General features: G+C 37.8%; 1 protein-coding gene across 2 annotated transcripts in view; it reads left to right on the top strand.

Moving 5' to 3' along the window:
- LOC107096951 (protein unc-13 homolog A-like) overlaps positions 1 to 21628 on the top strand; it is a 45988-nt gene extending 24360 nt beyond the window's left edge. For both annotated transcript variants that reach the window (XM_015393871.1, XM_015393869.1), the window contains exons 12-42: positions 916 to 959; positions 2117 to 2195; positions 3171 to 3176; positions 3280 to 3354; positions 3466 to 3685; positions 4164 to 4391; positions 5234 to 5375; positions 5510 to 5679; positions 5829 to 5944; positions 6141 to 6304; positions 6445 to 6598; positions 7046 to 7114; positions 7317 to 7406; positions 7625 to 7759; positions 7876 to 8003; positions 8299 to 8384; positions 9564 to 9690; positions 9786 to 9882; positions 10714 to 10857; positions 10948 to 11025; positions 11518 to 11595; positions 12756 to 12844; positions 12933 to 13076; positions 14838 to 14961; positions 15510 to 15566; positions 15671 to 15751; positions 18659 to 18806; positions 19151 to 19207; positions 20200 to 20286; positions 20359 to 20515; positions 20595 to 21628. In XM_015393871.1, coding sequence (XP_015249357.1) covers positions 916 to 959; positions 2117 to 2195; positions 3171 to 3176; positions 3280 to 3354; positions 3466 to 3685; positions 4164 to 4391; positions 5234 to 5375; positions 5510 to 5679; positions 5829 to 5944; positions 6141 to 6304; positions 6445 to 6598; positions 7046 to 7114; positions 7317 to 7406; positions 7625 to 7759; positions 7876 to 8003; positions 8299 to 8384; positions 9564 to 9690; positions 9786 to 9882; positions 10714 to 10857; positions 10948 to 11025; positions 11518 to 11595; positions 12756 to 12844; positions 12933 to 13076; positions 14838 to 14961; positions 15510 to 15566; positions 15671 to 15751; positions 18659 to 18806; positions 19151 to 19207; positions 20200 to 20286; positions 20359 to 20515; positions 20595 to 20883 — 3663 coding nt within the window. In that variant the 3' untranslated portion in view covers positions 20884 to 21628. The remainder of the gene's footprint in view (positions 1 to 915; positions 960 to 2116; positions 2196 to 3170; positions 3177 to 3279; positions 3355 to 3465; positions 3686 to 4163; positions 4392 to 5233; positions 5376 to 5509; positions 5680 to 5828; positions 5945 to 6140; positions 6305 to 6444; positions 6599 to 7045; positions 7115 to 7316; positions 7407 to 7624; positions 7760 to 7875; positions 8004 to 8298; positions 8385 to 9563; positions 9691 to 9785; positions 9883 to 10713; positions 10858 to 10947; positions 11026 to 11517; positions 11596 to 12755; positions 12845 to 12932; positions 13077 to 14837; positions 14962 to 15509; positions 15567 to 15670; positions 15752 to 18658; positions 18807 to 19150; positions 19208 to 20199; positions 20287 to 20358; positions 20516 to 20594) is intronic.
- The last annotated feature ends 3563 nt before the right edge of the window (positions 21629 to 25191 follow it).

The raw sequence follows: 25191 nt of genomic DNA, 5'->3' as shown, positions 1-25191 counted from the left end.
ACTCATTTAGTCATCCATAACGTTATGGAACACATTAATTAACTGAAAAATGTTGCATAGTGTCCCTTTAAAGGTGTTGCTCTCTGATTCGCTAAAGTGTTTGCAGATTGGTCATATTTGGTGGCAGTTAGGTTATAGGCGTTTCAGTGACTTTAAAATCATCTGTTCTTGGTTATTTAAGAGAAAAATTCTAATTTGCTCAAAATGTTGACATAAAGACAGGCCCAGTACTGCTATGCATTCGAGGCTTATTTGTTGTAGCCTATTTGTAAAGTATTCATCCGATGATCTGTGTTTTAAGTTTTTATGTGTCTTACTGTAAAGCAATTTGTGTTCATCTGTAAAGTGCGATATTAAAAAATATGTTCCTTATTTATTTACCTACAAGTCCTTATTTTTTAACCAGACTGATGCTGTTTAGAGGTTCTATTTAATAATAAAGATGTTTTATGAAGTTCACTTGAATTAAATTAGCAATAAAGCTGAATATGATCAGCATAAAAATGGGGAGAAACCTTGATATATTTTGTTTCTTATTAATAAGTCAAACAAATTAAAAGATTAGCAAGTAGAACTGAAGCCTGTGGTTCCCTGCAGGGTCTAGGTTCAGACATGATCTTGTTGGATCTTTTGACTAAAAGTGAATGAGTGGTTAGTGCATGCAAACTGGCTGAATACAACAACCATCTTGAAATCCACAGTCCAGATCTGTGATGCTGTCTGTCTGTATGGTTGTTTGCTCAACCACAAAGTTTTTCCTCTGACAGTAATATGGAAAGAATGGTTTGTAAGAGTCTGAAAAATGTTTTATTCTTACATAGCTGCATCCCTGCAGTATGATGGCAAAAAATAAAGAGCAGGGACAAGCATGAAAAATTCTTTCCTTATTTGCTATTCTTTCTTTCTTTTACTTAGGCTCGAGGAGAGACCTCAAACTCACTATGGTTTGGTAAAGGAGGGTAAGTACTCCCTAAAAATCTACTGTCTCTGAGGAAAAACGTTGTACACTCAGAGTTCTTATACTGTGAAGTTATTGAATTGTGTCCTTTTTCCTGGGCTGGATAAGAGTGAGGAAAAATACAGTTTAGTACAGAAAAATGCACAAGTTCCCAAAATCACTCTTTTTTTTCTATTATAGAGGAGCATGCATCTTCAAAATATATGTCACATTGATATTGCATTTTTAGTCTCAAATTTTCCACCTAAGAGTTCAGTTAACATTTTAAGCACCAGTATTTACATTTTTTAAGGAAATTATTGTAAAATCCACAGATTAAAACACTCACATAAATAATGAAGGGCAACATTTCTGTTACTGTTATTTTTGGCCTATAGTAACTTTGCCTAAAGGTTTTTAAACTAAGGTTAGGGTTATAGGGGTTTGTCGTATTGAATCTTATCTGAATGCAAAACAAAGCATAAAAATTACCTTACAAAAAAAATTTGCAAAGATTATCGCCTCTCAATTTTTTAAAAGGGAGCTCATCTACAGTTTCCAATCAAAGATGGGTAAAATGTTCCTTTACCACACTGTGAAATTCAATGCCAGCTTCAGTGTTGTGCTGTTTCATAATTTGGAGCAAAATGATAACTTATATCACCTACTGCAAAATCGGATAAATATTCTGTACTCAAAATTATAAAGGCCTGGAAAAATGTTGAGTTTTTAAGGGGAAGATGTGTAGAAATCTTATTACTTTATAAAGCTGCTCTAGTTCTGTTAGGAAAGACATTTTGAAATGAGGCATGTTATCTAATTGTAAATATTATTTCTTTCCCTCTAAAAATTATGAATAAGCTAAAATAATCAATTATACAGAGGGAGAGCTGTTATTTGTTTTTGAGGAAAGGAGGTCTGAATAACTAACATTTCCAGTTGTTGCATAGCATTACAATCAGTGATTAAAATGGATATATTACATCACTACTAATAATTCAATTCAGTTTATTTATATAGCGCCAATTCACTACACATGTCATCTGAAGGCACTTTACAGTTCACCAGATATTACTATTTAATGGTTGTGTTTTTTTATTTATTTATTTTTTTTAACCAGTTAGAAATAGTAATTGCCATATTAATTATTATGTATTGATGTAATATTGTCTTATTCAGAATGGGAGGTGCACTTTACAGTATTGACAGCATGCCTGACCTCCGCAAGAGAAAAGCGATTCCTCTCGTCAGAGATCTGGTGAGAAACAACAACAATGCAAACACACAAAGTATGGCACATCACACCTCACACCAATTCCGCATTATTTAACCTCTCTTTATATAAAAAGTTTCTATATAACAGCAGTTTGTAACTTTTTTATACCTTGGTAGCCTAGAGTTTTAATTGAATTTAACAGTCACTTGTCAGTTAATTAACACAGAATATTTCCAGTGTTAAAAAATAAGAGTGAATTCTTTCAATTAGTGAACATTAATCTTCATAGAGAGACTATGTTTCCAAACCCCTCCTTAACCCTGAAGTCACGTGAGTAAAATCTGTTGGCTCATCACTGTGGAAAAGCCTGCTACTTACCAGGAAGCATTTCCATCCCTAAAGCTTGATGGGTTTCACATGTGTTTAAGCTATATTAAACCCACAAAGTCTTCTTTTTTTTTTTTTACCAGCATCCCAGGATAAAACATCCTCACAGCATTATGCAGTTACTAACATGCCTCTTTGTTGCTTTGGTTATTTTTAAAGTGAAAAGAGGTTTACAGCTTGTGGAACATTTGCCTTTTCAAAGCCCGAAAATTCAGAACCAAGTGTAACCTTTGATGGCTATTGCCAACTCTCTTATTTTACTATTATATTTTTAAAGGAAAGAAACCAAACCAGAAACCTCAAGAGTTGATTAGTTTGTTCTGTATATAATTGTTTTTTAATGCTCTATTTGACGGTGCGCTAATTGAGGCTCAGTAATTTTAGTCATATTAGACTGTTTGATGTTTTCTGTCTTGCTATTGGAGAATTTGCTGATATCTGTTTTGAAAACAGGTCAAATTATACTGAGATCATGTAGGAAAAACCAGGGTCCTGTGACTAGGCTTGTTTTAACACTTATACTGTACTATACTGTACCATTATTTATGTCTTTAAATAACAGAATTTTGATGATTTTCTCATCTTTTTCTATTTTTCTTCCTGTGTTTCATGGTGGCCTGGCTTATTTAGGCAATGGTAGGTATAGGAATATCATTTTCTACTATTCAATAAAATGTAACTGTTCTTGATATTCAGACACTTTCATTTGTTTTCTTTTTCTCTGTCCTCTTGCTTTCAGTCTCTGGTGCAGAACTCACGCAAAGCTGGAATCACCTCAGCCATGGCTTCAACCACTCTGGGCAATGAGGAGCTGGTGGGTTTTCTCTCCTCATGGCTGTTTGTCACAGCTCTCAAAATTTTCCATTATGTATTATCACTACAGAATTAAAAATATATATTCCCTCCCCCATCACTGTGCTTGCAGAAGAGCCATGTGTATAAAAAGACCCTGCAGGCCTTAATTTACCCCATCTCCTCCACCACTCCACATAACTTTGAAGTGTGGACAGCCACCACCCCCACATACTGCTACGAATGTGAAGGACTGCTGTGGGGCATTGCGCGGCAGGGCATGCGCTGCTCTGAGTGTGGTGTTAAATGCCACGAAAAGTGCCAGGATCTTCTCAACGCCGACTGCCTGCAGCGTAAGATCACACACATATCCGCAAATATGCACCCAAAATGAATGTATCTTTAGTAATGACCATTCCCCTGGTCTCTCTGACTAAATGGTGGGATTGACATCCCATTATTCTTGTTTCTCTATCCACTCTCACGTTCTCTTCCTTCCTCCTTTCCAATTTACCTGCTGAGTAATGCACTGTCACAACCCGAGCTCTTTTAACCCCTCCCATCTCCCTAAGACTTTGCATTTTAACATCTTCCATTGTTTGCATAATGAATTTATCTCCTCTGTCCTTATTTGAAGATCTGTTGCCTAAGTTGTACTTTTTACAGCCACTCAATAATTAGATCAAAGCGTTAAGTGGGATAATTAGATGGTTGGGTTTTGGATCTGGTGCTATTATGACTTTAAGTGGAGCTCTAAAGTTTCTTATTGCATAAAAAAGTTTGGTTGGGTTCTGATCAAGAAGTGTTCATTGCAATTCTTCATCACATCAGGGGCAGCGGAAAAGAGCTCCAAGCATGGAGCAGAGGACCGCACCCAGAACATCATCATGGTACTGAAGGACCGCATGAAGATCAGAGAGAGGAATAAGCCAGAGATCTTTGAGCTAATCCAAGAAGTGTTTGGATTGGACAAGGCGACGCACAGCACGCACATGAAACAGATCAAACAGAGCGTGCTCGACGGTACCTCCAAGTGGTCAGCGAAGATTAGCATCACAGGTTTGTTTTAGACTCTTGTGAGTCTTGTGACCCTTGAAAGTCACAGTAAACACAAACGTTAGTATATTTTAACTCGATTTTATATGAACGTACAATTTAAATTGGATAATTATTGTGAAGTAGAAGGAAAATGAAGCCGTACACAAAACAGTTTCTCACAGTTTGTATCCCTCTGATTCAATATTATTAAAGCAATCTTTATTGCAGCTCTGCCTGCAAGTGTTTTAGGTAATATTCTTACTGTTTGGACTTTGACTTGTTCATCCGCACATCTAAATTATGCTAAATCTATGGTTCCCACTCTCTGCTGCATTTCCCACTGGTTTTACATGTTCTGGCTTAGTGGTAATTCAATTACATTTTGCTATAAACTATTAAATAGTTGAATCACTTGTTATCATAATCCCAGCGCTGATGGAAAACATGTCTGCAGAAGTAATAAAGTCACATAAGGATCTTAGCTTCAAATTCAAAATTACTCATCATTAGATTCAAGAAAAAGTACATTAAAAATCAGAATGGAAACAGACAAGTTCTAATAAAGTCTGTTTAGATTTTCTAAGCAAAGAAATATGCTCAAATTAAGTACGGGTAATGTAGCTTCAAGTGTTTTTCGTGAAAATTAGCATTTATTGTTATGCCCCCAATATGAATGCTCTACCCAGGCTCAGGCCCTCCACAGTCAACCAAAATTGCTTTGTAACTTTCATTTTTTTTTTTATTGGGCCTGATGTAGATCTCCATTAGAATAAAACACCAAACTTTAAAACAGGATATTTTATAATCTGGTGTATCCTGTGCTGTCATTGTCTTTAGCTATCTGTTTGTGCTCTCCTCCTCAGTGGTTTGTGCTCAGGGTCTTCAGGCTAAAGACAAAACAGGCTCCAGTGACCCTTATGTAACTGTCCAAGTTGGAAAGACCAAGAAAAGAACCAAAACCATCTATGGCAACCTGAACCCAGTCTGGGAAGAGAGCTTTCACTTGTGAGTACAGCAGCAAACTTTGGCAGTTTCTGATGCATATTTTAAACTCATTTTGATCACCAAAGGGTTCCTTTTGCCAATATTTCCATTTAAAAATGCCTAATTGCTGTTTGTGCTGCGTCTGCCTCTTCCAGCGAGTGCCACAACTCCTCCGATCGCATCAAGGTCCGTGTCTGGGACGAGGATGACGACATCAAGTCCCGTGTGAAGCAGAGGTTCAAACGTGAGAGTGATGACTTCCTGGGCCAGACCATCATTGAAGTGCGTACTCTGAGCGGAGAGATGGATGTTTGGTACAACCTGGGTGAGTTTCGTGCAGTAACTCTGGCAGATATTTAAAAAAATATGTAAGAGGAAAAGCAAGTCAAAACATTTAACCAAAGAGCTCGAATGCTGTACATCCAGGAGATCTCCCCCTGCTAATGAGGTCTATATCTTACATTTATTGAACAGATAAGAGAACAGATAAGTCTGCCGTGTCAGGGGCCATCCGGATGCACATCAGTGTGGAGATCAAAGGAGAGGAGACTGTAGCCCCTTACCATGTGCAGTACACCTGTCTCCATGAGGTCAGTTGGACTGGAGATATTGTTTGTTAACATGTGAATCTTCAAATTTTGCAACTAATTTCCTTTACTAAGCGAGTTAGCAAGATACAGTCATAGGTGAATTATTACCTGCAAACAGAAGAGCAGCCAAGCAGTAGTAAAATGAATACCTTCAGACATTTCAATGTATTCTCTGGTCCTTTCATCTGTTTTTTAGCACCTATTCCAGTACACCACTGAGGACCAAAATGGAGGTGTAGTAAAGATCCCAGATGCCAAAGGCGACGATGCATGGAAGGTGTACTTTGATGAAACAGCACAGGAGATTGTGGATGAGTTTGCCATGAGATATGGGGTCGAGTCCATCTACCAGGCCATGACGTCAGTACCCAAATCTTATTAATACACACAGCCATTCATTCAGTGGTTACATGAGGGTTTTAAAAAAGACTGAATACATGTGAGGATAGAATGGAAGAGAAAAATGATACAAATGTCATTTTACAATTTTTCCCCAACAGCCACTTCGCCTGCTTGTCGTCTAAGTACATGTGCCCAGGAGTGCCGGCTGTGATGAGCACCTTGCTCGCCAACATCAACGCCTACTACGCCCACACCACCCAGTCCTCCAACAATGTTTCTGCTTCAGACAGATTCGCTGCATCAAACTTTGGTGTAAGTTCCAGAAATAAAACTACTTGAGTAAGATGAACGAGAACTGTCCCTGCTGGTGACTGATTGAAAGCTAAAAGGGAAATAATGGGGAACATAAATACCATGATGAACTGTATGATACAGTTTCACTCTGGAGCAAAAGCAAAATGGCGAATCGTCGCTGCAGAAGTACCAAGGACTCACATCCCTGCATGCTTTATATTTGTCTCTTTTCAAGTACAGCAGATTCAAATGATATAAAATATTACACATATCTCCCATTCCTACATGTTGGATTAGGAGTTTTAAATTTCATTTTAAAATAAAAAGCACAATCAGAAAGATAAAAGGTCACATTTGAACACTGCAACTCTGTGAGGCCTAATAAATCCTGTCCTGTTTTTTTTTAGCAGTCAGCTGGTTCCAGCTGGGCAATGTTTCTGAGCTCTGCTCTGTTTTTCTCTGCAGAAGGAGAGGTTTGTCAAACTGCTGGATCAGCTGCACAACTCCCTGAGGATCGACCTGTCCATGTATCGGGTACTTACCGCTGACTCTAATTTACACGCCGCTCTAAGTAGTCTCAAGGGTGCAGTTGATTATCTGTGACTTACTGGGTGCATCTGCATGTGCTATTTTTAGGCATACATGCACCTTTTTTGGGCTGTGGTGAAAGTGTTATTTGGGTTATTTGGTTGATGCTGCAGTTTCTTACCTATTTTCCTTCTGTCTGTGCCACAAGAATAATTTCCCCGCCAGCAGTCCTGAAAGGCTACAAGACCTCAAGTCTACGGTTGACCTGCTGACAAGCATCACATTTTTCAGAATGAAGGTCAGCACACACATCTTAAAGCTGGTGTTTTTACTCAGTCTAAAGAAATAAGCTTTAAATAAAATGAACCCATGGATACATTCTGAAGCAGTTTGTCGTTTTTTTGGTTTATGAACAGTTTATTAAGCTGTTTAGCAGCATTTGCTGTAAAATAAGGTCCTGCTGAAGTATTGCAGGTCTGATAGGTACTTTATGCACTTCTCTCTATTTCTGTTCAGGTCCAGGAGTTGCAGAGTCCCCCCAGGGCTAGTCAGGTGGTGAAGGACTGCGTGAAAGCCTGTCTTAACTCCACCTATGAATACATCTTCAATAACTGCCACGATCTGTACAACAGGGAATATCAGACAGACCCGGTGAGTGGATGTGTACAAAGCACGTATCTGTTGTTCATTCAGTACTCTTATACATATCGGTCTGTGTTCTCCCCTTACTGTGCCAATGGGAATTCCTGACCTCTTTCTGTTTCCAGTCGAAGGCTGTCCCTCCAGATGAGCAGGGTCCCAGCATCAAAAATCTGGACTTCTGGTCAAAGCTCATCACATTGATTGTTTCCATCATAGAGGAGGATAAAAACTCATACACCCCTTGCCTTAACCAGTGAGTGTGTTTTCATTTAGATACTTATTAGACAGCAGCTTTGTTGGAAATTATTTTAATAAAGACCACAGAGATGGAACACATGGAGGTCAATCTCAGAAACAGTTAAGCCTTTTAAAATGGGATTAAAGAAGGATATGTAATTTATTATGCATGATGATTAATTCAAACTTGCCTGTGGGTTATTTTTTGAGGAACAATGAGAATAATTGCCTCTTGTTGAGGTTTTAGTAACACAGTACCTCTAATGGGTTTTGAAATGAACATAGAAACAGCTGCCGTCGTCTGTCCATAGGTTTCCCCAAGAACTCAATGTGGGGAAGATCAGCGCTGAAGTCATGTGGAACATGTTTGCACAAGATATGAAATACGCCATGGAGGGTAAGTTTTAAAAATCACTTTCAAATTCCTTTACCTTTGAGGTCTTTCGTGTTTTGTCTAGTTAAAAACCTCCATCTTTAATTAATTTTGTTAATGTTCTATTTATTGGGAAACCATCTTCCTTATAACTCTAATGCTAATATTTCCATGTCAGGATGTTTGATGTTGGAGAGGTCGTGTTCAGCTAAAACTGCCAGGTTTTTCTCCACTCATAGCCAAAGGTTCAGTTATTTTCGTACATGAGAACGGCGCCTTCCTCCACATGTCCTCTACGTAGATTGTGTCAAACTTTAAATGGGATTTCCTCTGGCTTTCCTTCTGCAGTGGAGTCCATCCAAAAAGGCCAGATTTTTGGAGTGTGTAGCTAATGTTGCGCTCCATTTGTCTTTAGAAGTAAAAATTTAAAACTTCAATTTGTTATAACAGAATGATACCCGACTTCCACATTCAAGATGGATGCTACTCGCTTTAACAGTAATTAAACATTGCTAAGCATTGTAACTAAACATTTAACCCTTTGTAGCAGTTCTCTATTATGAATGCAGCTATAAGTCAGATGGTCAGATACCACTTTTAAGTGTTTAGATGATGATATGTGCAGAACACTGCATAGAAGATGTAATTATGGCCTTAGTGGCCATAATGACAGGCTACAAGCTGAAAACTCTTCAACCCAAGCTGTGGGTCTCTGCAGGGCCTTGCTCTCCTTCCTTTTTGGTTAAGGTGTTAGGTGGGTTGACATTAATGCCATAGTCTCTCCATGTTCAAATTATGCTCTGAGCTCTATTCTTTGAGATGTTGATAACCACAGTAACACTTTTATAACCTAACCCCGTATCAAAAATCTCCACAACTTTCTCCCTGACCTGTAGGCTTTGTCCTTTGTTCCTCATGATGCTGTTTGACCAACTTTCTCTAACAAACCTCCAAGACCTTCATAGAACAACTGGATATATACTGAGATTCAATTATTCGCAGATGTACTGTGTTAGGTGTCTTTAAAAGCAAATAGTGGATTTTATTTTATTATCTCTGTTTATCATGCAAAAGCCATATGAAATGGTAAAATGTAAGAACTTACGAGGCTGTAAATAACTTTTCTATGGACCCTAGATACATGGATTGGGAATGAGCAAAGTGTTGGCTTCTCCTTATTCCATCTTTCTCTTTGACATTTAGAGCATGAGAAGAACCGCTTGTGTAAAAGTGCAGACTACATGAATTTGCACTTCAAGGTAAAGTGGCTTTATAACGAGTACTGCAAAGAGCTGCCCACTTTCCAGAAGCACGTACCCGAGTATCCAGCGTGAGTGTTTTCTATGTTGCTAAATAACTCTCCTGTCCTATTTACCACCCTGACACAAAGATTTATCTCACACCTGTTCGACCTTTTCTGTGCAGCTGGTTCGAGCCATTCGTCATCATGTGGTTGGATGAAAACGAAGAAGTTTCCAGAGATTTTCTCCATGGAGCACTGGAGAGGGACAAGAAAGATGGGGTAAGTGCTAAAAAGAAAAAACATATTTGCTAATAAAGTTTTTACAAAATGTTAGGCAACTATTGGGAACTGATATGCAATAAATTTAAGTTGAATTCTGCTGAGGCACTAACCTGGCTGTGATCTCTGCGGTGAATTCCCCATAAAAAGGGGAAAATATTCATGATTTTCTTTTATGCACATTCAACTTTGCAACTCACATTCCAAGCTGTGAGAAGGCAGCAGATTGGACGCCTCAAGGCTATCGATGATGACTCAATAGCAAAGGCTTGTGGAAAACACTTTGCTGTGGATTTGAGCAGATGCTCCTGTACGAGTTAGTGTAAACACACGCGTACGATGCAGCGTCTCACACCTACGTACCCGCAGCGGGAAGGTCGATAGAGAGCAGCTGAAAAGTCTCCCATATCATATGTCATGGATCCTTTGAGTCCAATTACTGTCGCCCAAGGCAGCCTCTGCTTTCCTGCATCAGCGAGATGGTGGTCCCTGAGCTCAGTCGCATACCGTAACGCTATTTAGCTCTGGGCTAATGGCCGGGCTGCTAATGAGGGCACTTTTCCTCATCATAACACTTTGATTACCCCCCCATGCCTCTGATCCAAAGGCTTTCAGAGAAACCAACCCACAAGTGTTTTGATTCCAGTCACAGGCAGCTGAGCTGGGGGGCAATTTCATTGTTCCTGCACTGGGTGGAACCTCTTGTGGGGAATAAATCCTCTCAGTGTCCGGGTTCGGAAACTTGGATGTTAGTGTTGATAGCATCAGTACCATAAAGCAAATCATTCAACTTTTCCCTCTGGTCCCCCCGCTGCCCCTCTTGGTCTCCAGTTCCAGGTCACGTCGGAACACGCTTTGTTCTCATGCTCGGTGGTGGACGTGTTCTCTCAGCTTAATCAGAGCTTCGAAATCATTCGCAAGCTGGAGTGTCCTGATCCTCAGATTGTTGGCAACTACATGAAGAGATTCGCCAAGGTGACTTTCTTCTCTGCTCCTTCTGAACATCTTTACCTTAGATTTCAAGATAATATAATGTCCTATTTTTCATTTGGTGTCTTTCTCTAGACTATTGGCAATGTCCTGCTTTCTTATGCTGACATCATAGCAAAGGACTTCCCAAATCATGTCAAAAAAGAGAAAGTGGTAAGTGTTTGCAATATTTAAACACAGTACATAGATATCTATATACAATATATAGATATTAGAAAGAAAGAGGTGAGTTATTGAAGTTTGTGTGATCTTAGCTTCTTTTTTTTTTTTTTAGTTTCCTGTTTTTTCTTTCCTATCTCTTCAGTCCTAGAGCTGAGACTTTCAATTAGGGCTGCTGTGTAATTAGCTCAAAGTGGTATAGACTTGGAGGGGGAAAGTAGGCTACACTCCCACAGAGACCAGAACCCCCCACCCCCACCAAGAGCAGCAGTAATTACAGAAGACTGCAGCTTCTCCTGTCCTAAACCACTACATGTTTATGCAAAAGAAGCATTTAAGAAAAAGTTAAAAGTGCTGCAGAGTGATTGATTGCAGCACAAAGGTAAAGGCAGATTATAAATAGGAGATGGGAGCTAAAAGAGAACTAAGAGAGGTGTGTGTTTCTATGCTATTTAATGTTTTTTTTTCTTTTTTTCCTCCTTTTAGCCATGTATCATCATCAATAACATCCAGCAGCTCCGGGTTCAGCTGGAGAAGATGTTTGAGGCCATGGGAGGAAAAGATGTAGGTTTTTTTTCCATCCTGTTCTAGTTTAGCACAAACTTCAATGTAATTTACTGATAATTCCAGTGACAGACTAACCCAAAATAAAAGAGGATTATACACAATTAGAAGTTTAAACGATTTCCGTCAGATTTCATCCTGTGTCTGATTTACTGTTAGTATGAATCCAGCTGTTCTGTGTGATAATTTTGTGTTTTAGAGGTCAGACTAAACAAACTACATTATTAAGCTCATGGAACAAAGCAGATAAGGGGAAGATTATGAAAAAGAATTGATGCAGGATTAAGTTAGAGGACCAAAACAAACTGTCTACCTAGACTAAGGAATGGAGAGACAGACCTTTAATCAGAGAAAAGACCAAATGTCCATTGAGGAGCTGTAGAAAGCCACAGCTGTAGTTCGGGAATCTGTTGGATGGACAGGTATTGCTAAAAGAAAGCTATAGCCGAATGGGACTGCAAGAGACAGCAAAAATGTGGCCACAGCAAAATAGAGCATTTTTAAAGAAAAAAAACCTCTACAAAAACAATAACTACACATTATCCTGACCACAGTATCCCCACAGTTAAACATGATGTAGACAACATCATGTTATGAGAATCTCTACTTCTGCTGGGTTTGAAAAGCTGGTCAGAGTTATTAGGAATATGGATGTAGCTACATCCAGGACCACCCTGGAAGAAAACCAGGGAGGAACGAGGAACATAAACTGTAAACATTAATATAGAGCTGCAGCAGGATGGGCTAAATCAGGGCCCATCTATTCCTGAACTTCTACTCCACAGTTGTCCACCTATTTGTGTTGAAATCCTCTCTATCAAAAGGTACTTTATTAATCTCAAATGAATATTAAATGTTGCTGTAATTCATAGTTTTTTTATTTTAACCAGGTGTTGTAGATGTTGATAGCTGTAGATAGGAAGGATCTTCTGAAACCTGACTGAAAACACACTGTTGTTATTTAACAGCCTAAAAGTCTTTTAGGTTTGTAGTTGCAATGTGATAAAACCTACACAAAGCTCTAGAGGAATAAAGAATAATAATAATTAAATTCCATTCAATTAAAGAATATTTTATTAATTATTTTCAAATTCAAAAATACTTTGAGCTATACTGTTTTCTCTTACTGACATTACAAATGAACCTTATCTTTGTTCTAGCTCAACGTTGAGGCAAGTGACTTCCTAAAAGAGCTGCAGAACAAATTAAACAGCGTCATGGATGACCTCAGCCGCATCTTTGCTGTCAGGTGGGAGTTTCTGCTTAAACTGGCTGCAAACTTTTGTTCTGCAGCTTACGGCTTTGCTCACATTGTTCTCTGTCGGGTTCTGTTATAGCTTCCAGCCCCAGATTGAGGATAACGTGAGGCAGATGGGGGACATCCTCGCCCAGGTGAAAGGTCAGACTGTCCCAGCAAATGGCAGTGTGGTTCAGGAGGCTGACAACGTCCTGCAGCCAATCATGGATTTCCTGGATAGCAAGTAAGAAAGGCTGGATGTTAGAAAGGGGGAAAGAATTATTCAGGTTCTGCAATAATAAATCATTTAAAATGTCTAAATTACAAAGTAAATATTATTTTAAAAAAAACCTTATGAAATGACAATACATATTTGTTACTTCTATAGTTATACTTTTAATTAGACTAACCAAAATAGTCTTATATTGAAAACAAACATATTTGCAATAATCAAAAATGCTTGGAACTAAATACTTTGTTTTACTCTTAATTTTAAAATGATTAAGTGAAAGTTCTTATTTTGTTTTATGAATCTATTTGTAGAAGAACATTTTATATTGCAGCAATCAATGTGATCATTGTTTCAAGTATCATAATTAGATCTGAAAAACAATGGTGCTGAAAACAAAATCACTAAATTAGATATTTTAAATGTTTGAGGGCTTTTTCCTATCATTTTTACATGATGATGTACTTTTGTGGCTTTGTTTCTGTCCACTAATTGACAAATGAAACATACAATATAGCTGTCTCATTTTTTTGTTGTGAACTTTTCCAAACATCAGTCCTAGATCTCAAACACACAACAAATTTGCATTCTTATCTTTTATGAAATAAAGATAAAACCTATGTAATTCAAGGCTAATGAAAGGCTAAAACATGTTCAACCTAAAATATTCAGTTTTTATTATTATTATTTATTATTTTTATTATTTATTATTAGGGGTTGAGGGGATGGAAATTTCATCTGTGTTGTATGTTTCATGTAGCACATTTGACAATAAAGTTGAGTTGAGTTGAGTTTTAAAAAGGATTAACATCTATTAGTAAAAAAGTTCTATGTCATAGAAAAAGGCATCCATCTTTATTTACTGCTGATGCTAGCAGATTAAGGTTATGCTGGTTGTGAATTTGGTAAACTCACATAATCCCCCCAAGAGCTGCAAATGCATCAACTGCAATATGGGTCTGATTTTGATTAAGATCATGAAGTGTAACTATTTATAAAATTCATAGTGTCATGCACATACATTGGGAATACAGTATGTTAGAACATGATCAACAAGTCTAACCAAGAGGGGTCCAAAAGGAGACCCTAGTGGAACCCCGACAGATGGTAGACAGTACATAATGTAAGCCATTATTAAAGATAACACTTTTATGCTGCAATTGGTGCCTTTAATAAGACACCTGTTAGCTTAGATGGTCACAGATGAAGGTTTTGAAACTCATCATCTATGCTTTTCCTAAATTATTTGATATGATAAGTTAAAAATCCCCAAGAATCTGTATGGCTTTATCTGAGACCATTGTTATTTACAGCATGGCAAAAAAATATCAGCTGTTTATTCTGTCTGTCTTTACTTCACCACAAGTTTCAACTTTCCATTCAAAGCAAAATTAATCTATGACAGTTTTTAGGAGGCGCTGCACAGTTCATGCAGTGATTTTTAGAACAGAGATGTCTGTGTTTTGTTTTTGTTTTTTATGCAGCACCCCCACTGGGCATAAAGTTCAATCATTATTTTTTGTTTCTCAGCTTTTTTTCTATTGTCTGCAAACATCTTAGCATTCTTTTTTTGTGTGCAATCAGTTGTTTCCATTTCATTATGTAATATTTTACCAGAAAAAATAATTTCCCAGATCTGTGCTTTCTCTTTTTATACATACATCAAACCGCTTCCTAGCTTTTCCCCCCCCTTGGTGTATGATGAATATAGAACTACAGATCTCAGATGTGTTTTTCTCCTGTGGTTTGACACATTGTGTGTTGTTTGTGTTTTAGCTTGTCATTGTTTGCAAAGATCTGTGAGAAGACAGTCCTGAAGAGAGTGCTGAAGGAACTGTGGAAACTCGTGATGAACACAATGGAAAAAACTATTGTGCTTCCAACACTTACCGATCAGACGGTATATAAGAAAACACTCTCACACAGAAACACTCCTTTCCTCTCCTCTCCCTCATCTATGATAGTGTGTTTAACTGGGATTGAACAGTAACTCATCTATCCTGCCATTTTCCCATTTTGCTCTTATTCTCCTTATAGGTCATTGTAAGTATGTGTGAATAGCCTTTAAAAGCATGAAGAACCACTGCCTTTAACATGTGCGCCCTATCACACTGTGTGACTCCTGTCAAATTGTTTCCCCCTAAGTGGAGTGCATCAGAGCTTAATCTAAATGGCAGCACATCCAACCAATGCTGACTGTTCACAAAAACACTTAAACCTCCTAAAGTCCTTCCTCTTCTTATAAACTTCTCCCAAGGTGGTTGTTTATTGTGTTTGTTTAAAGGGTATTTTCACTCCAACCAACTCATCGAATAATACAATTTAAAGCTGTACTCTCCATCACACACCTTTCACTTTACAAATCCGCCGTCCTGCACATCCCTTCAAAGGCTGCTGCTACTCTTATCTTCTCTCTGTCGTCACTGATGTCTATCACTCCTTTCACAGGGAACTCAGATGATCTTTAACGCTGCTAAGGAGTTGGGTCAGCTCTCCAAACTCAAGGTGACTGATGCAGATGGCAGGAAGATAAATGAAATCTTTTATATGTGTGTATTGGAAATGGCGGTGAAAAATATTTATTCTTTTGCCTTTTTTTTGTCTTGCAGGAGCACATGGGCCGAGAAGAGGCCAAAGCTCTGACTCCCAAACAGTGTGCAGTCATAGAGCTGGCACTAGATACTATTAAGGTACTACAACTGCTTGATGCTGCATGATCTAAATATTAGCATTTAAGCCTATCTGACGTTTGCTTTAAGAGCCTAAATTTGACAGCCTTTTTATATAGTTCTTTCTAGCCTCCTTCCATCCCTAATATAGAGGCATGCTCTTACTTTATGTTTTAGGGCAGACATTATAAAACAAGATATCACTGGTTTAAAACCAACAAAAAATAATAACATAATTACACTTTTTGTCACTGTTAGTCTAGAATCTTTTTATCTTGTTAGGTAAGAGTCTGACAACATTTCCCAGTTCAGCGTATGACACCATAGAAAGCCTTTTAAGGTTAAAAAGAATTATAATAATAGATCAAATTAGTTGGAATATGATCTGACTTCCTCTTAAATGTCTTGCTGAAATCTGGATTCAGTAAGTTTTTTCCTTCACTAACTGAAGAAATATTGAATGACTGAACTTTATTTTAGATACCGGTACATACATCTTCTAATCATGAAAAATGTGTTTGTATCTAATAGTTTTCAAAATCAGAATCTGAAAAAGGAAAAACAGACCCAATAAGAAAAAAAGAATATCATAAAAAAGAAGAAAAGTAATTATCACACTTATTTAATCATCTAATGTTCTTTAATCTTCTTCAATGATCATCATTATGACCGTTCTATAGCTTAACCCCTCAAACAGAAACATCAGTTTTTTTGTATTAGTTCCCACTTTACCTGTTTCAAAAATAAAAAATAAAATGTTGTTAAATTATATCAACTTTTTCTTAACCAAAATAAATTCTGAATAAAAATCTTTGGAAGACTGTTGTTCATTACTCGAAAAAGCATTGCCAGTATTGTAAAGATACAATATACATGAATTTAATAGAAAATCTACAAATAATTCATTAGTTGGTTCATTACAACCAACATTTATTATTCAAATAACTCTGAAACTTGAATATGTGGTCAATATGAAATCATAACTTGTCAATCACGTTATGATATGAATTAATGATATGATGTTCCATGGCTTTCTGCTCTTGAAAAGCATGAATGCAAAACAACTAAAACTGCAACAGTATAAAATAGCAAAGGAGCAAAATCATCAGCACCTGTCTCTGTAGAAAAATAGCTCCCTACAGCTTTAATGGTTATTTATTGATACATGAAACAGGAGACTGAGTTTTCTTCCAAATTAACCACCTCCATACTGAAGTACCGTTAGCATGACAGTATAACTCATACATGGTGTTTACTAAGTCAGTTACAAGTCATTATAAATCAACCAATTTTAATCACTACCTGAATTCTTCTGTTTTTAATTGGAATATTTCCAATGCATGTGTTTTCCCACACTGTTTTATGTTCATCAGGTTCACATGACCTGATGAACATGCTTTAATAACAAAGACAATGATAGCTTGAATGATAAGCTCCAAACCCACAGCAACTGGCCTAACCTTTTATGCAAAGATGCTTTATAGAAATTTAAAAAATATAGTTTCTATCCACTCATGTTTGGTTGTTTGAGCTGTATTGCCTGTATGTTTGTTTCTGTGCTCAGGAACTGCAGGCTCAGCTATCACTGTATGTCAGATCTTTGTCTCCTTTGATGGATCCTCTTCTCCACAAACCAGAAGAGTCCCACAGAGTGTCATTTTCTCTGTGACTCTTGCTGAGCATTGATTTTTTTGTGTGTGTGTGTGTAACGGAGAATATCTCTCCTCTGAACAGCTAATTCTCTCAGCACAGACCCCTCTCTGTGCCATAGCTTTATTATTTGCAAAGTGAGCTCCTCTCCTGCTTGTTGACTCTTCGTACATCCATCTTCTCAGCTGCAGGGAGGCTGGGTTGATTTGCATAACAATACATCCAAAATTACTAACTGCAGAAAAGAATGACATTTAACAGATCTTAGACACTGTATTGATGTCAAGTCTAGCAGCTGCAAAAGCCCTCCTTCTTTGTCTCATCCTGTTGCCACCAGCAGAGCTGATAAAGGCACTTGAACACAACACAACCATGACAGCCTCCCCACTAGGGATCCCATTCTAAATCTCTAAAAAAAGAATGATGCTTTTTTACTGAAGGGTGCTCATATCATTTGGTATTAATTGATTGTCTTTTTTTTTTTTTTTTTAGTCTAAAATCTGTTGAATGGCATTTTTACTTTTTCGAATATGATTTTTTATTGAACACAAAAAAGGAAAATATAGGATTTTTATGATATAAAATATATTTTGTTTTGGTGGCATCCAAAAATTAAATAACATTAGATTTTAAACCATTGAAATGTTAACTTTAATAAAGTCATCTGCTTTAAACAGTTTGATTTATTTGAAGTTTCTAACTCCAAGCTGTTGTTTTGTAATTTTAGCATAGAAATGTTTCAGAATCATTCCAAGTGCTTCAGCAAGAAATTAAGCTCAAAACTGACCTTTTTAAGGTCGACTGAAAAGCTCACAAAGAATTGCCCAGTGGTTTCCTGCTTGGGTCAATCTTTGGATTACAATAAAGTAGTTATAATTAATCCTGGTTTGATGCTCAAAGTGGACTGAAAAATTAAATGGTTGCAACTTAGAGACATCAAAGTGGCATAGGGGTGAGCACAAATCAGAAGTGGTTTTGAACGGGAAAAAGCAGGTTAACTTCAGGATTCTATAGTGTCCTTTAGTTGGTGCAAGATAAGGAGCAAAGGGGGCAACTGATCCACAGGCGTTTCAGTTATCTGTTAGGTTTTTTCTTTAGTGCACCTGGCTTGGAGATTTCTTATAGTTGGATTAAATGAATAACCAGAGCAGCTTGAAACATGGTCCCATCCTTTATTACTGGTGTCAACTGCCCTGCACAGTAAAAGCACATCCCATAAGCTCATATTGCCTTGGAGCTCGTCAAGTAATCTCTCTTTGTGTCATATCTGTTAAACAGCAATATTTCCATGCTGGCGGAGTTGGCCTGAAGAAGACGTTCCTAGAGAAGAGTCCAGATTTGCAGTCCCTGCGCTACGCCCTGTCTTTGTACACACAGGCCACTGACAAGCTCATCAGAAAGTTTATCCTCTCTCAGCATGCTCAGGGTACGACTTCCCACAAACACCAACAGATACATTTTGAAAGAGTAAAGATTAGGAGCTAAAGGATAGCTTAAACCTGTTAAAAGTCTATGTTGGTACACTTATGGACTCAAAATAGATTGTGTTTACAGTGATTTGGAAAAAAATATTAATTATGCAAAGGGTTGTCTGCTATTCTTGTGTTTTTTTTTTTGCATCTTACTAAATGTTTACTGTCAGAATTTCCCCCAGCTGCTACATACATCTGAATGATATGTGATCTGCTTTAGTACCTACAGTTAGTGTGTTTAATGATCCTTTTACCTCTGTGTCACCTCATAATCTTAACTGTTTTCTGCTTTCATCAGTCCATGGAGGAAAAGGAATCAGGTATTCTGCAAATGAAGACACCCCACCAGAGAAAGGTAACTTTCAATCCATGCGTATTTTTGGTCAAACTGTCAATAAGCTAATATTTTCAGTCCTGCTGAAGCTTTTTAGGTGCTAAATACACTCATTTGGAATAGAAACAGGTTTTTACTTTTCCTTTCAAATTTGTTTTTATAGCCTGTTATTTCATTTCAGTACAACTTTAGCTTTTCTGTGAAGACCCCAGAGGTCTGTGAGGGATCATTGGTTAACAAAAAGAATGAGTGAGTCCAAGGATCTCAGCAGACTGGTCAGGGATAAAGATGAGGAAAATTTAAGCAGGTTAGGTTGTAAAACCCTTTCAAAAGCTTAAAACATTTCACATTCCTCTTCAGATCAACACCATGGTCTGAGCAATAGTCAATGTATGGTCGTCCACCTAAACTTACATCTAAAGGAAGAAGAGTAATGATTTGAGGAGTAGTAAATCTGAATGATCAGAGATTCAAAGCCCAGGTGGCAGTCTTTTAATAACTTTTATAGTTCTCAGCAACTTCTAAAAGAAAGCCATAAAAAGTCTAATTTGTAGTTTAAACAAGTGGAAAAAAAACTGCTAAGGTCAGATAAAACAAAACTGTGCTTTTAAAGGTACATGCAGAAAGCAGCAGGTAGCAATAAACCAGCATTGCATATCATCCCAATGACACGCTCAGCAGAACAAAACACGGCAGTGGCAGCATCATGCTATTGGGATCTTCTTCAAATGGCACAGAGAAGTAAACCCTGAAAGAAAGCTTTCATAGGCAGAAAGCTGAATAAAACCACTTTAGATTTTGATTCAATAAAACAAACGAAAACTGGAGCAATGTCAATCATTTTGCCTCTAGATCCCAATTATGAGCTACTTCATGTGGATCTGTAATAACTAAAATGACTGTTTTTCTTTTACTTTAAGGGGTGTAAATACTTTTGCAGTGGATTTTTTAAATATCTTTTACACTTCAGTTTGTCATAGATATAATGATTATATCTGCATGTCCCTTTGCAGCATCAGGAGTGGACGCGGTGGGTGAAGTGGTCATGAACGTGGACATTTTACCCCAGCCAAACGGAGAGCACAAGATCAGTATTAAAGGTAGCTACTAGAGGAGCATGAGTCCTGCTTTTCTGCTACTTCTTCTTTGCTCACTTTGCATTTTTCCTCCAGTGGTGGCAGCTAATGACCTGAAATGGAAAGCACAGGGTTTCAGGCCTTTTGTGGAAGTCTACATTATCGGGCCTCACCTCAGTGATAAGAAAAGAAAATTTGCCACCAAGTCCAAGAACAACAGTTGGTCACCAAAGTTCAGTGAGAGCTATCAGTAGTAAGTATCCATTCAATTGCTTTGGCTGGAGCTGAAATGATCCATGACTGAAACTGAGAATATGTTTGCTGTGCGTCAGCTCGCTAGGCACCGAAGTGGGTCCAGAGAGCTACGAGCTGCAGGTGTGTGTGAAGGATTACTGCTTCGCCAGGGAGGACCGCACGGTGGGAATGGCCGTGCTGCAGGTGAAGGACATAGCAAACAAGGGCAGCGTCACCTGCTGGCTGCCGCTCGGAAGGCGGGTCCACATGGATGAGACGGGCCTGACGGTGCTGCGCATCCTCTCTCAGCGCAACAACGACGACGTGGCCAAAGAATTCGTCAAACTCAAGTCCGACCAGCGTTCAGCAGAAGAGGGCCGCAGCTGATGAGGAGGAGAGCCATAAAAAAAAAATACGTGTGCACAAAAACACCAGAAACACACCGTGTTCCGCACACGACACCCGCGTCTACATTGAAAAACCACGTGCAATATACAAGCACACATGTGAAACTGCTCTATTGTAAATATATCTGCATACATTATGCAACATCTACATTGTAATGTTATCAATGCAAACACGGGAGAGTGAGTTTATAAGAAAAGAATATAAAGATTTTATTTGATTTAGAATATTTCTGCATCTGCACTACTCCAGCCTCTGAGTCAATCGTTCCTTAATCTCCCAAACTTTCTTTCTGCTACATCACACCTTTTATACGCTGTACTATTAGTTGTGATGAAAAGCACCGCGAACCAACGACAAAACTATGTGAATAGTTTGACCACTTTGCACTTTTGCTTCTCAGCATCTTCAGGAGAGCAGACCTTATCGTTAACTCTTCATCTCTCTGCCCGTCTGTTTGCTTGTGTGTCTGACCATGTTAATCGCCATCTGCCCCACCATCTTGTGTCACTTTCTCTGCGCAGTCTTCCTAAAGTACGACCAGGTTCATTAGTCACTTCTGCCCAATAATCCAAAAGAAAACCTGTATCAGCGTCGAGGGGGGCAACATGTTTCTAGTCTTTGCTGTAATGTATTAAAGTCCTGCATGTTGACCCCAGAAACACTGTGACTCACCTTCCCCATTCTCCAATACGGTACCAGTTTTGAGCATGATGCCTATAATCCTCTGACAGCAAGGTTTTGATTCATGCTTATTATTGCAGAGAGGACGCACAGGCAGTGAAACGGTTCTTTAGTCACAGAATGCAGATGTGACCAGAATGCGCATCACGTTAAACGCAGCAATACCCCCACCCCCTTGACACCCCCAGAGTGCACATTAACCCCCACCCAAAAAAAAAGGGCTATAAGATATGTCGACTGGGTTGTCATTTTTACTAAAACGTACAGCCAGTGCTTCTTCTGGCAAACCGAACACAAGATTCTTCTCAGCTGCAAAGCCTTGCAAAAGTATTTATACTCCTTTAACACATTCTTTTTTTTATTTAGTTACATTCAGCATATTTAATTTATTTTATTATAGAAACAGATTAGAGCTTTTAGAGATTTTTTACAAATGCAGATCTAGATGGTGTGGCCTGCTTATGTACTCAGCCTTCATGACTGAACAGCAGCAAGTGTTTTTCAGAGGTATGTCTATCAGCTTTGCATGTCTAGAGTAGGGCTGCAGTCCTATGGGAAACATGGGATTGAGTTAATTTAAAAATTAAAAGTAGCTAACTTGTGTTTATTCCTAACAGAAACCCCAGATAAAGAACAGCCTATCCACCTACTAAAAATGAATTAATTATTTTATCTAAGCAAAAATGTGTTATTTACAAAGCTTGCTTCTAAAATGTTCATGTTGAATTAAAGAACGAGGATCCATTATATTCTGGGTACAGAAATCCATGGCACTTCTATAAGGAGCAGACATTTAGTCATGCTTTTTGTTTATCATGATATGATAAAAAAAATGCATTATATGATGCAACAACTGAATTAGAGACCTAAATATTTCTCCATTCTTCTTTGTAAATTAGCTTAAACTCAGTCAAGATGGATATAGTGACTTTAGTTGGATAAGAGTGACTTTAAGCATCATTTCTTAAGACTTGGCACAGATTCGGAATTGGATATTTTATTGGAGCATTTTAACTAATTAATATTACGATATGAAGCATTCCATTGATCCTTTAAGTGTTGTCCTACTGAGAGGGAAACATTTTCATTTTACTGTCACTTATGTAGGAAGAACCTATATTTAGCTGCATCTATCATTTCATTAACTCAGGCCAGTTTTCTTGTCCATGATAGGGAAAAAAGTCCCCACAGCACCTTGCTGCCATTACCATATTTGACAGGTGATGTACTGCCTCAATGAACCACGAGGCTTTCTTCCACATGTTTGCAGTGCCCCCTACATGATTTAAGATGAACTACAAGCATGTTTCTTATAGATGTCTTTTAAAACTGTCCTGCAGTGGGATTCTCCCACCTGAGCTGTGACTCTCTGTAGCTCCTCTAGATTTTATTAATTTCCTATTTTTCTCCACAAGTCTAGGTTTAGGTGGAAAACCATGGCTGTGTAAGTTTGCAGTTGTTCTTTATAATTTTCATTCATAGATTTTGAACAATTTCAAGTACTATAAATAATTTTGCAAGGCAAAATGTTTCATAGGCAGACCCTCAGTGCTACATATAACACTAAATTCAATAAGGCAATAGCAGCTTACGTTTCCATAGATTGAGAGCAACCCCTCTGTTAACACTGCTGTGTCTTCTGTTCACGTCTACATGTATGTGTGTGAAAGCGCTAATGTGTCTGTCTGGGCGGAGTGACACTCCCACTAAATGGGCTCTAAGATTGTGAGCAATACCTACACCACCAATCTGTGCGCTGTCAATATCAGAAAACTACAAGAGCACCAAGGGCACTATCCAGATCCAAGGAATGGGAAACTTATGATCGCATCTTTTTGTAAATCACTGAGATATTTTCTTGACGGACTCATAAATTCCCATTCCTGATGGAAGTGTGTAATCTTGTTTTTCTACATACTTGCCTAATGAAAGTGTCTTGATTTAGCATTAGTTGTAAATCTGCTAGAACCAGAGCTCTTATTTGTTTTTTAAAAGAATTAAGCCATTAAAGTCACCGCCAAGCATTTATAACGTCTAAGTATTATTTTAGTCATAAAGGCTGATAAATCAGTCACCTTTGCTTGCAAAAAAAAAAAATGAATGAAAAAAATAAAACAGACATTCACAGCCATATTCCAGCTCACCTTGTAGTTTCTTTGTATCTCTAAATGTCAGCGACAGCGACTACTTCCACCCACACATCGGCCTATTACATGTTTTCACGAGGCTAAAATCTGCCAAAAATAAACCCTCTGAATGTCATTTATCCTCAGCAGAGCCTCCTCTCTCTGTTTCTTTCTCTCTCTGATTGAACGGATTGCGAAATGTAAAACCAGGATTTGCTGAAGGACACCAACCCATGCCTTTGATTTGAGCCAACAGAGTCATAAAAATGACAAAGATCCTGCTCAGTTTCTCTACGAATCTTTGTCCTCACCAAAAGGAGAACTCCACTGATTTGTTCACATCAAAAACTTTCCAGATGCCGATTTTAAAAAAAGTCTTATTATTGTTGTATGAAGTAACATAAATGTCCGTTAATGGTCTTGCTTCAGGATTGTTGAGGTGGGGTTCTGTTAGGAGGCTGCATAAATCCCATTACATTTGGTTAGAGGCTAAAGTTAGCAGCCATTTCCAAGAGAGGCTAGGTTAAAAAAATACTGCTACTGTATTAAAATATCATCACATTAGCTTTAGAGATCAATCTTTAACAATCCTTTAGAACTACTTGGATTTTTTGGTACTTAGTCTTTTATGGAGCAAAAATATTGATCACAAGAAAGTAGGAACTTTAAATTGTTCATCTTACTGATAGATTTATCCTGGCTTAGCTACAGCTTCGTCCTTTAAAGTCTGTAAGGATGGCTTGAAGTTATGGACAAAGAGAAGGCTTGAAAATATAATTAATTTGGGGTTTTGTGCTTATAAAATGCAAGCAGATTCTTATTTTAGCATTATTTTGATCCCATCATGTTTATTGGAAATTTTCCCTTTTAGGTTAGGATTGCATTTAGGGATGGAAGGACAGGGATGTGTTATACTGGTTAATTCTTAGTAATCATAAAACATAACTGTATTACTAATTGTCTTCAACCTAATTTGTGATACATCCCCAGCAGTGCTTTTAATCCTGTTTAAGAAGCGGATGTTTAATCTCTAAATTTCCTCTGCAGAGCGAACATATAGTTTTTGGAAAACACTTCAAATTTAGGCTCCATATTTGTAGGTAAAACATGGAGAATAATGCAAAGTGAAGAGTGTGTGTTAAACATAATGAATAATAATGTTTAACACACCTTCATCTGATGATGGGAGCAGCTGCAAACATCAGCTTCTACAATGCAAAAATTATCTAAAATGAGTAGAACCTTCTTAAAATAAGTCTATTTAATGTTATTATGAGTTGGTAAACAAGATAATCTGACTAATATTATGCACTTGTAATAAAAGACCGCAGTTTTTTTAATCATTTTAAATGTAAATTGTCTTATTCTTATTCCATTGGCAATAGTGTCAAGTGTCTCACTTACCTGCTCAATTCAACTAAATATGCACTTATTTTAAGAAATACTGACTTACTTCGACGTGAATATTTTGCATAGATAA

The sequence above is a fragment of the Cyprinodon variegatus genome, unplaced genomic scaffold, assembly GCF_000732505.1.
Source record: "Cyprinodon variegatus isolate N-32 unplaced genomic scaffold, C_variegatus-1.0 Scaffold661, whole genome shotgun sequence".
In the NCBI taxonomy this organism is placed as follows: domain Eukaryota; kingdom Metazoa; phylum Chordata; class Actinopteri; order Cyprinodontiformes; family Cyprinodontidae; genus Cyprinodon; species Cyprinodon variegatus.
Note: the sequence above shows the minus strand (reverse complement) of the source record. Positions and strands in the feature narration are given on the sequence as shown.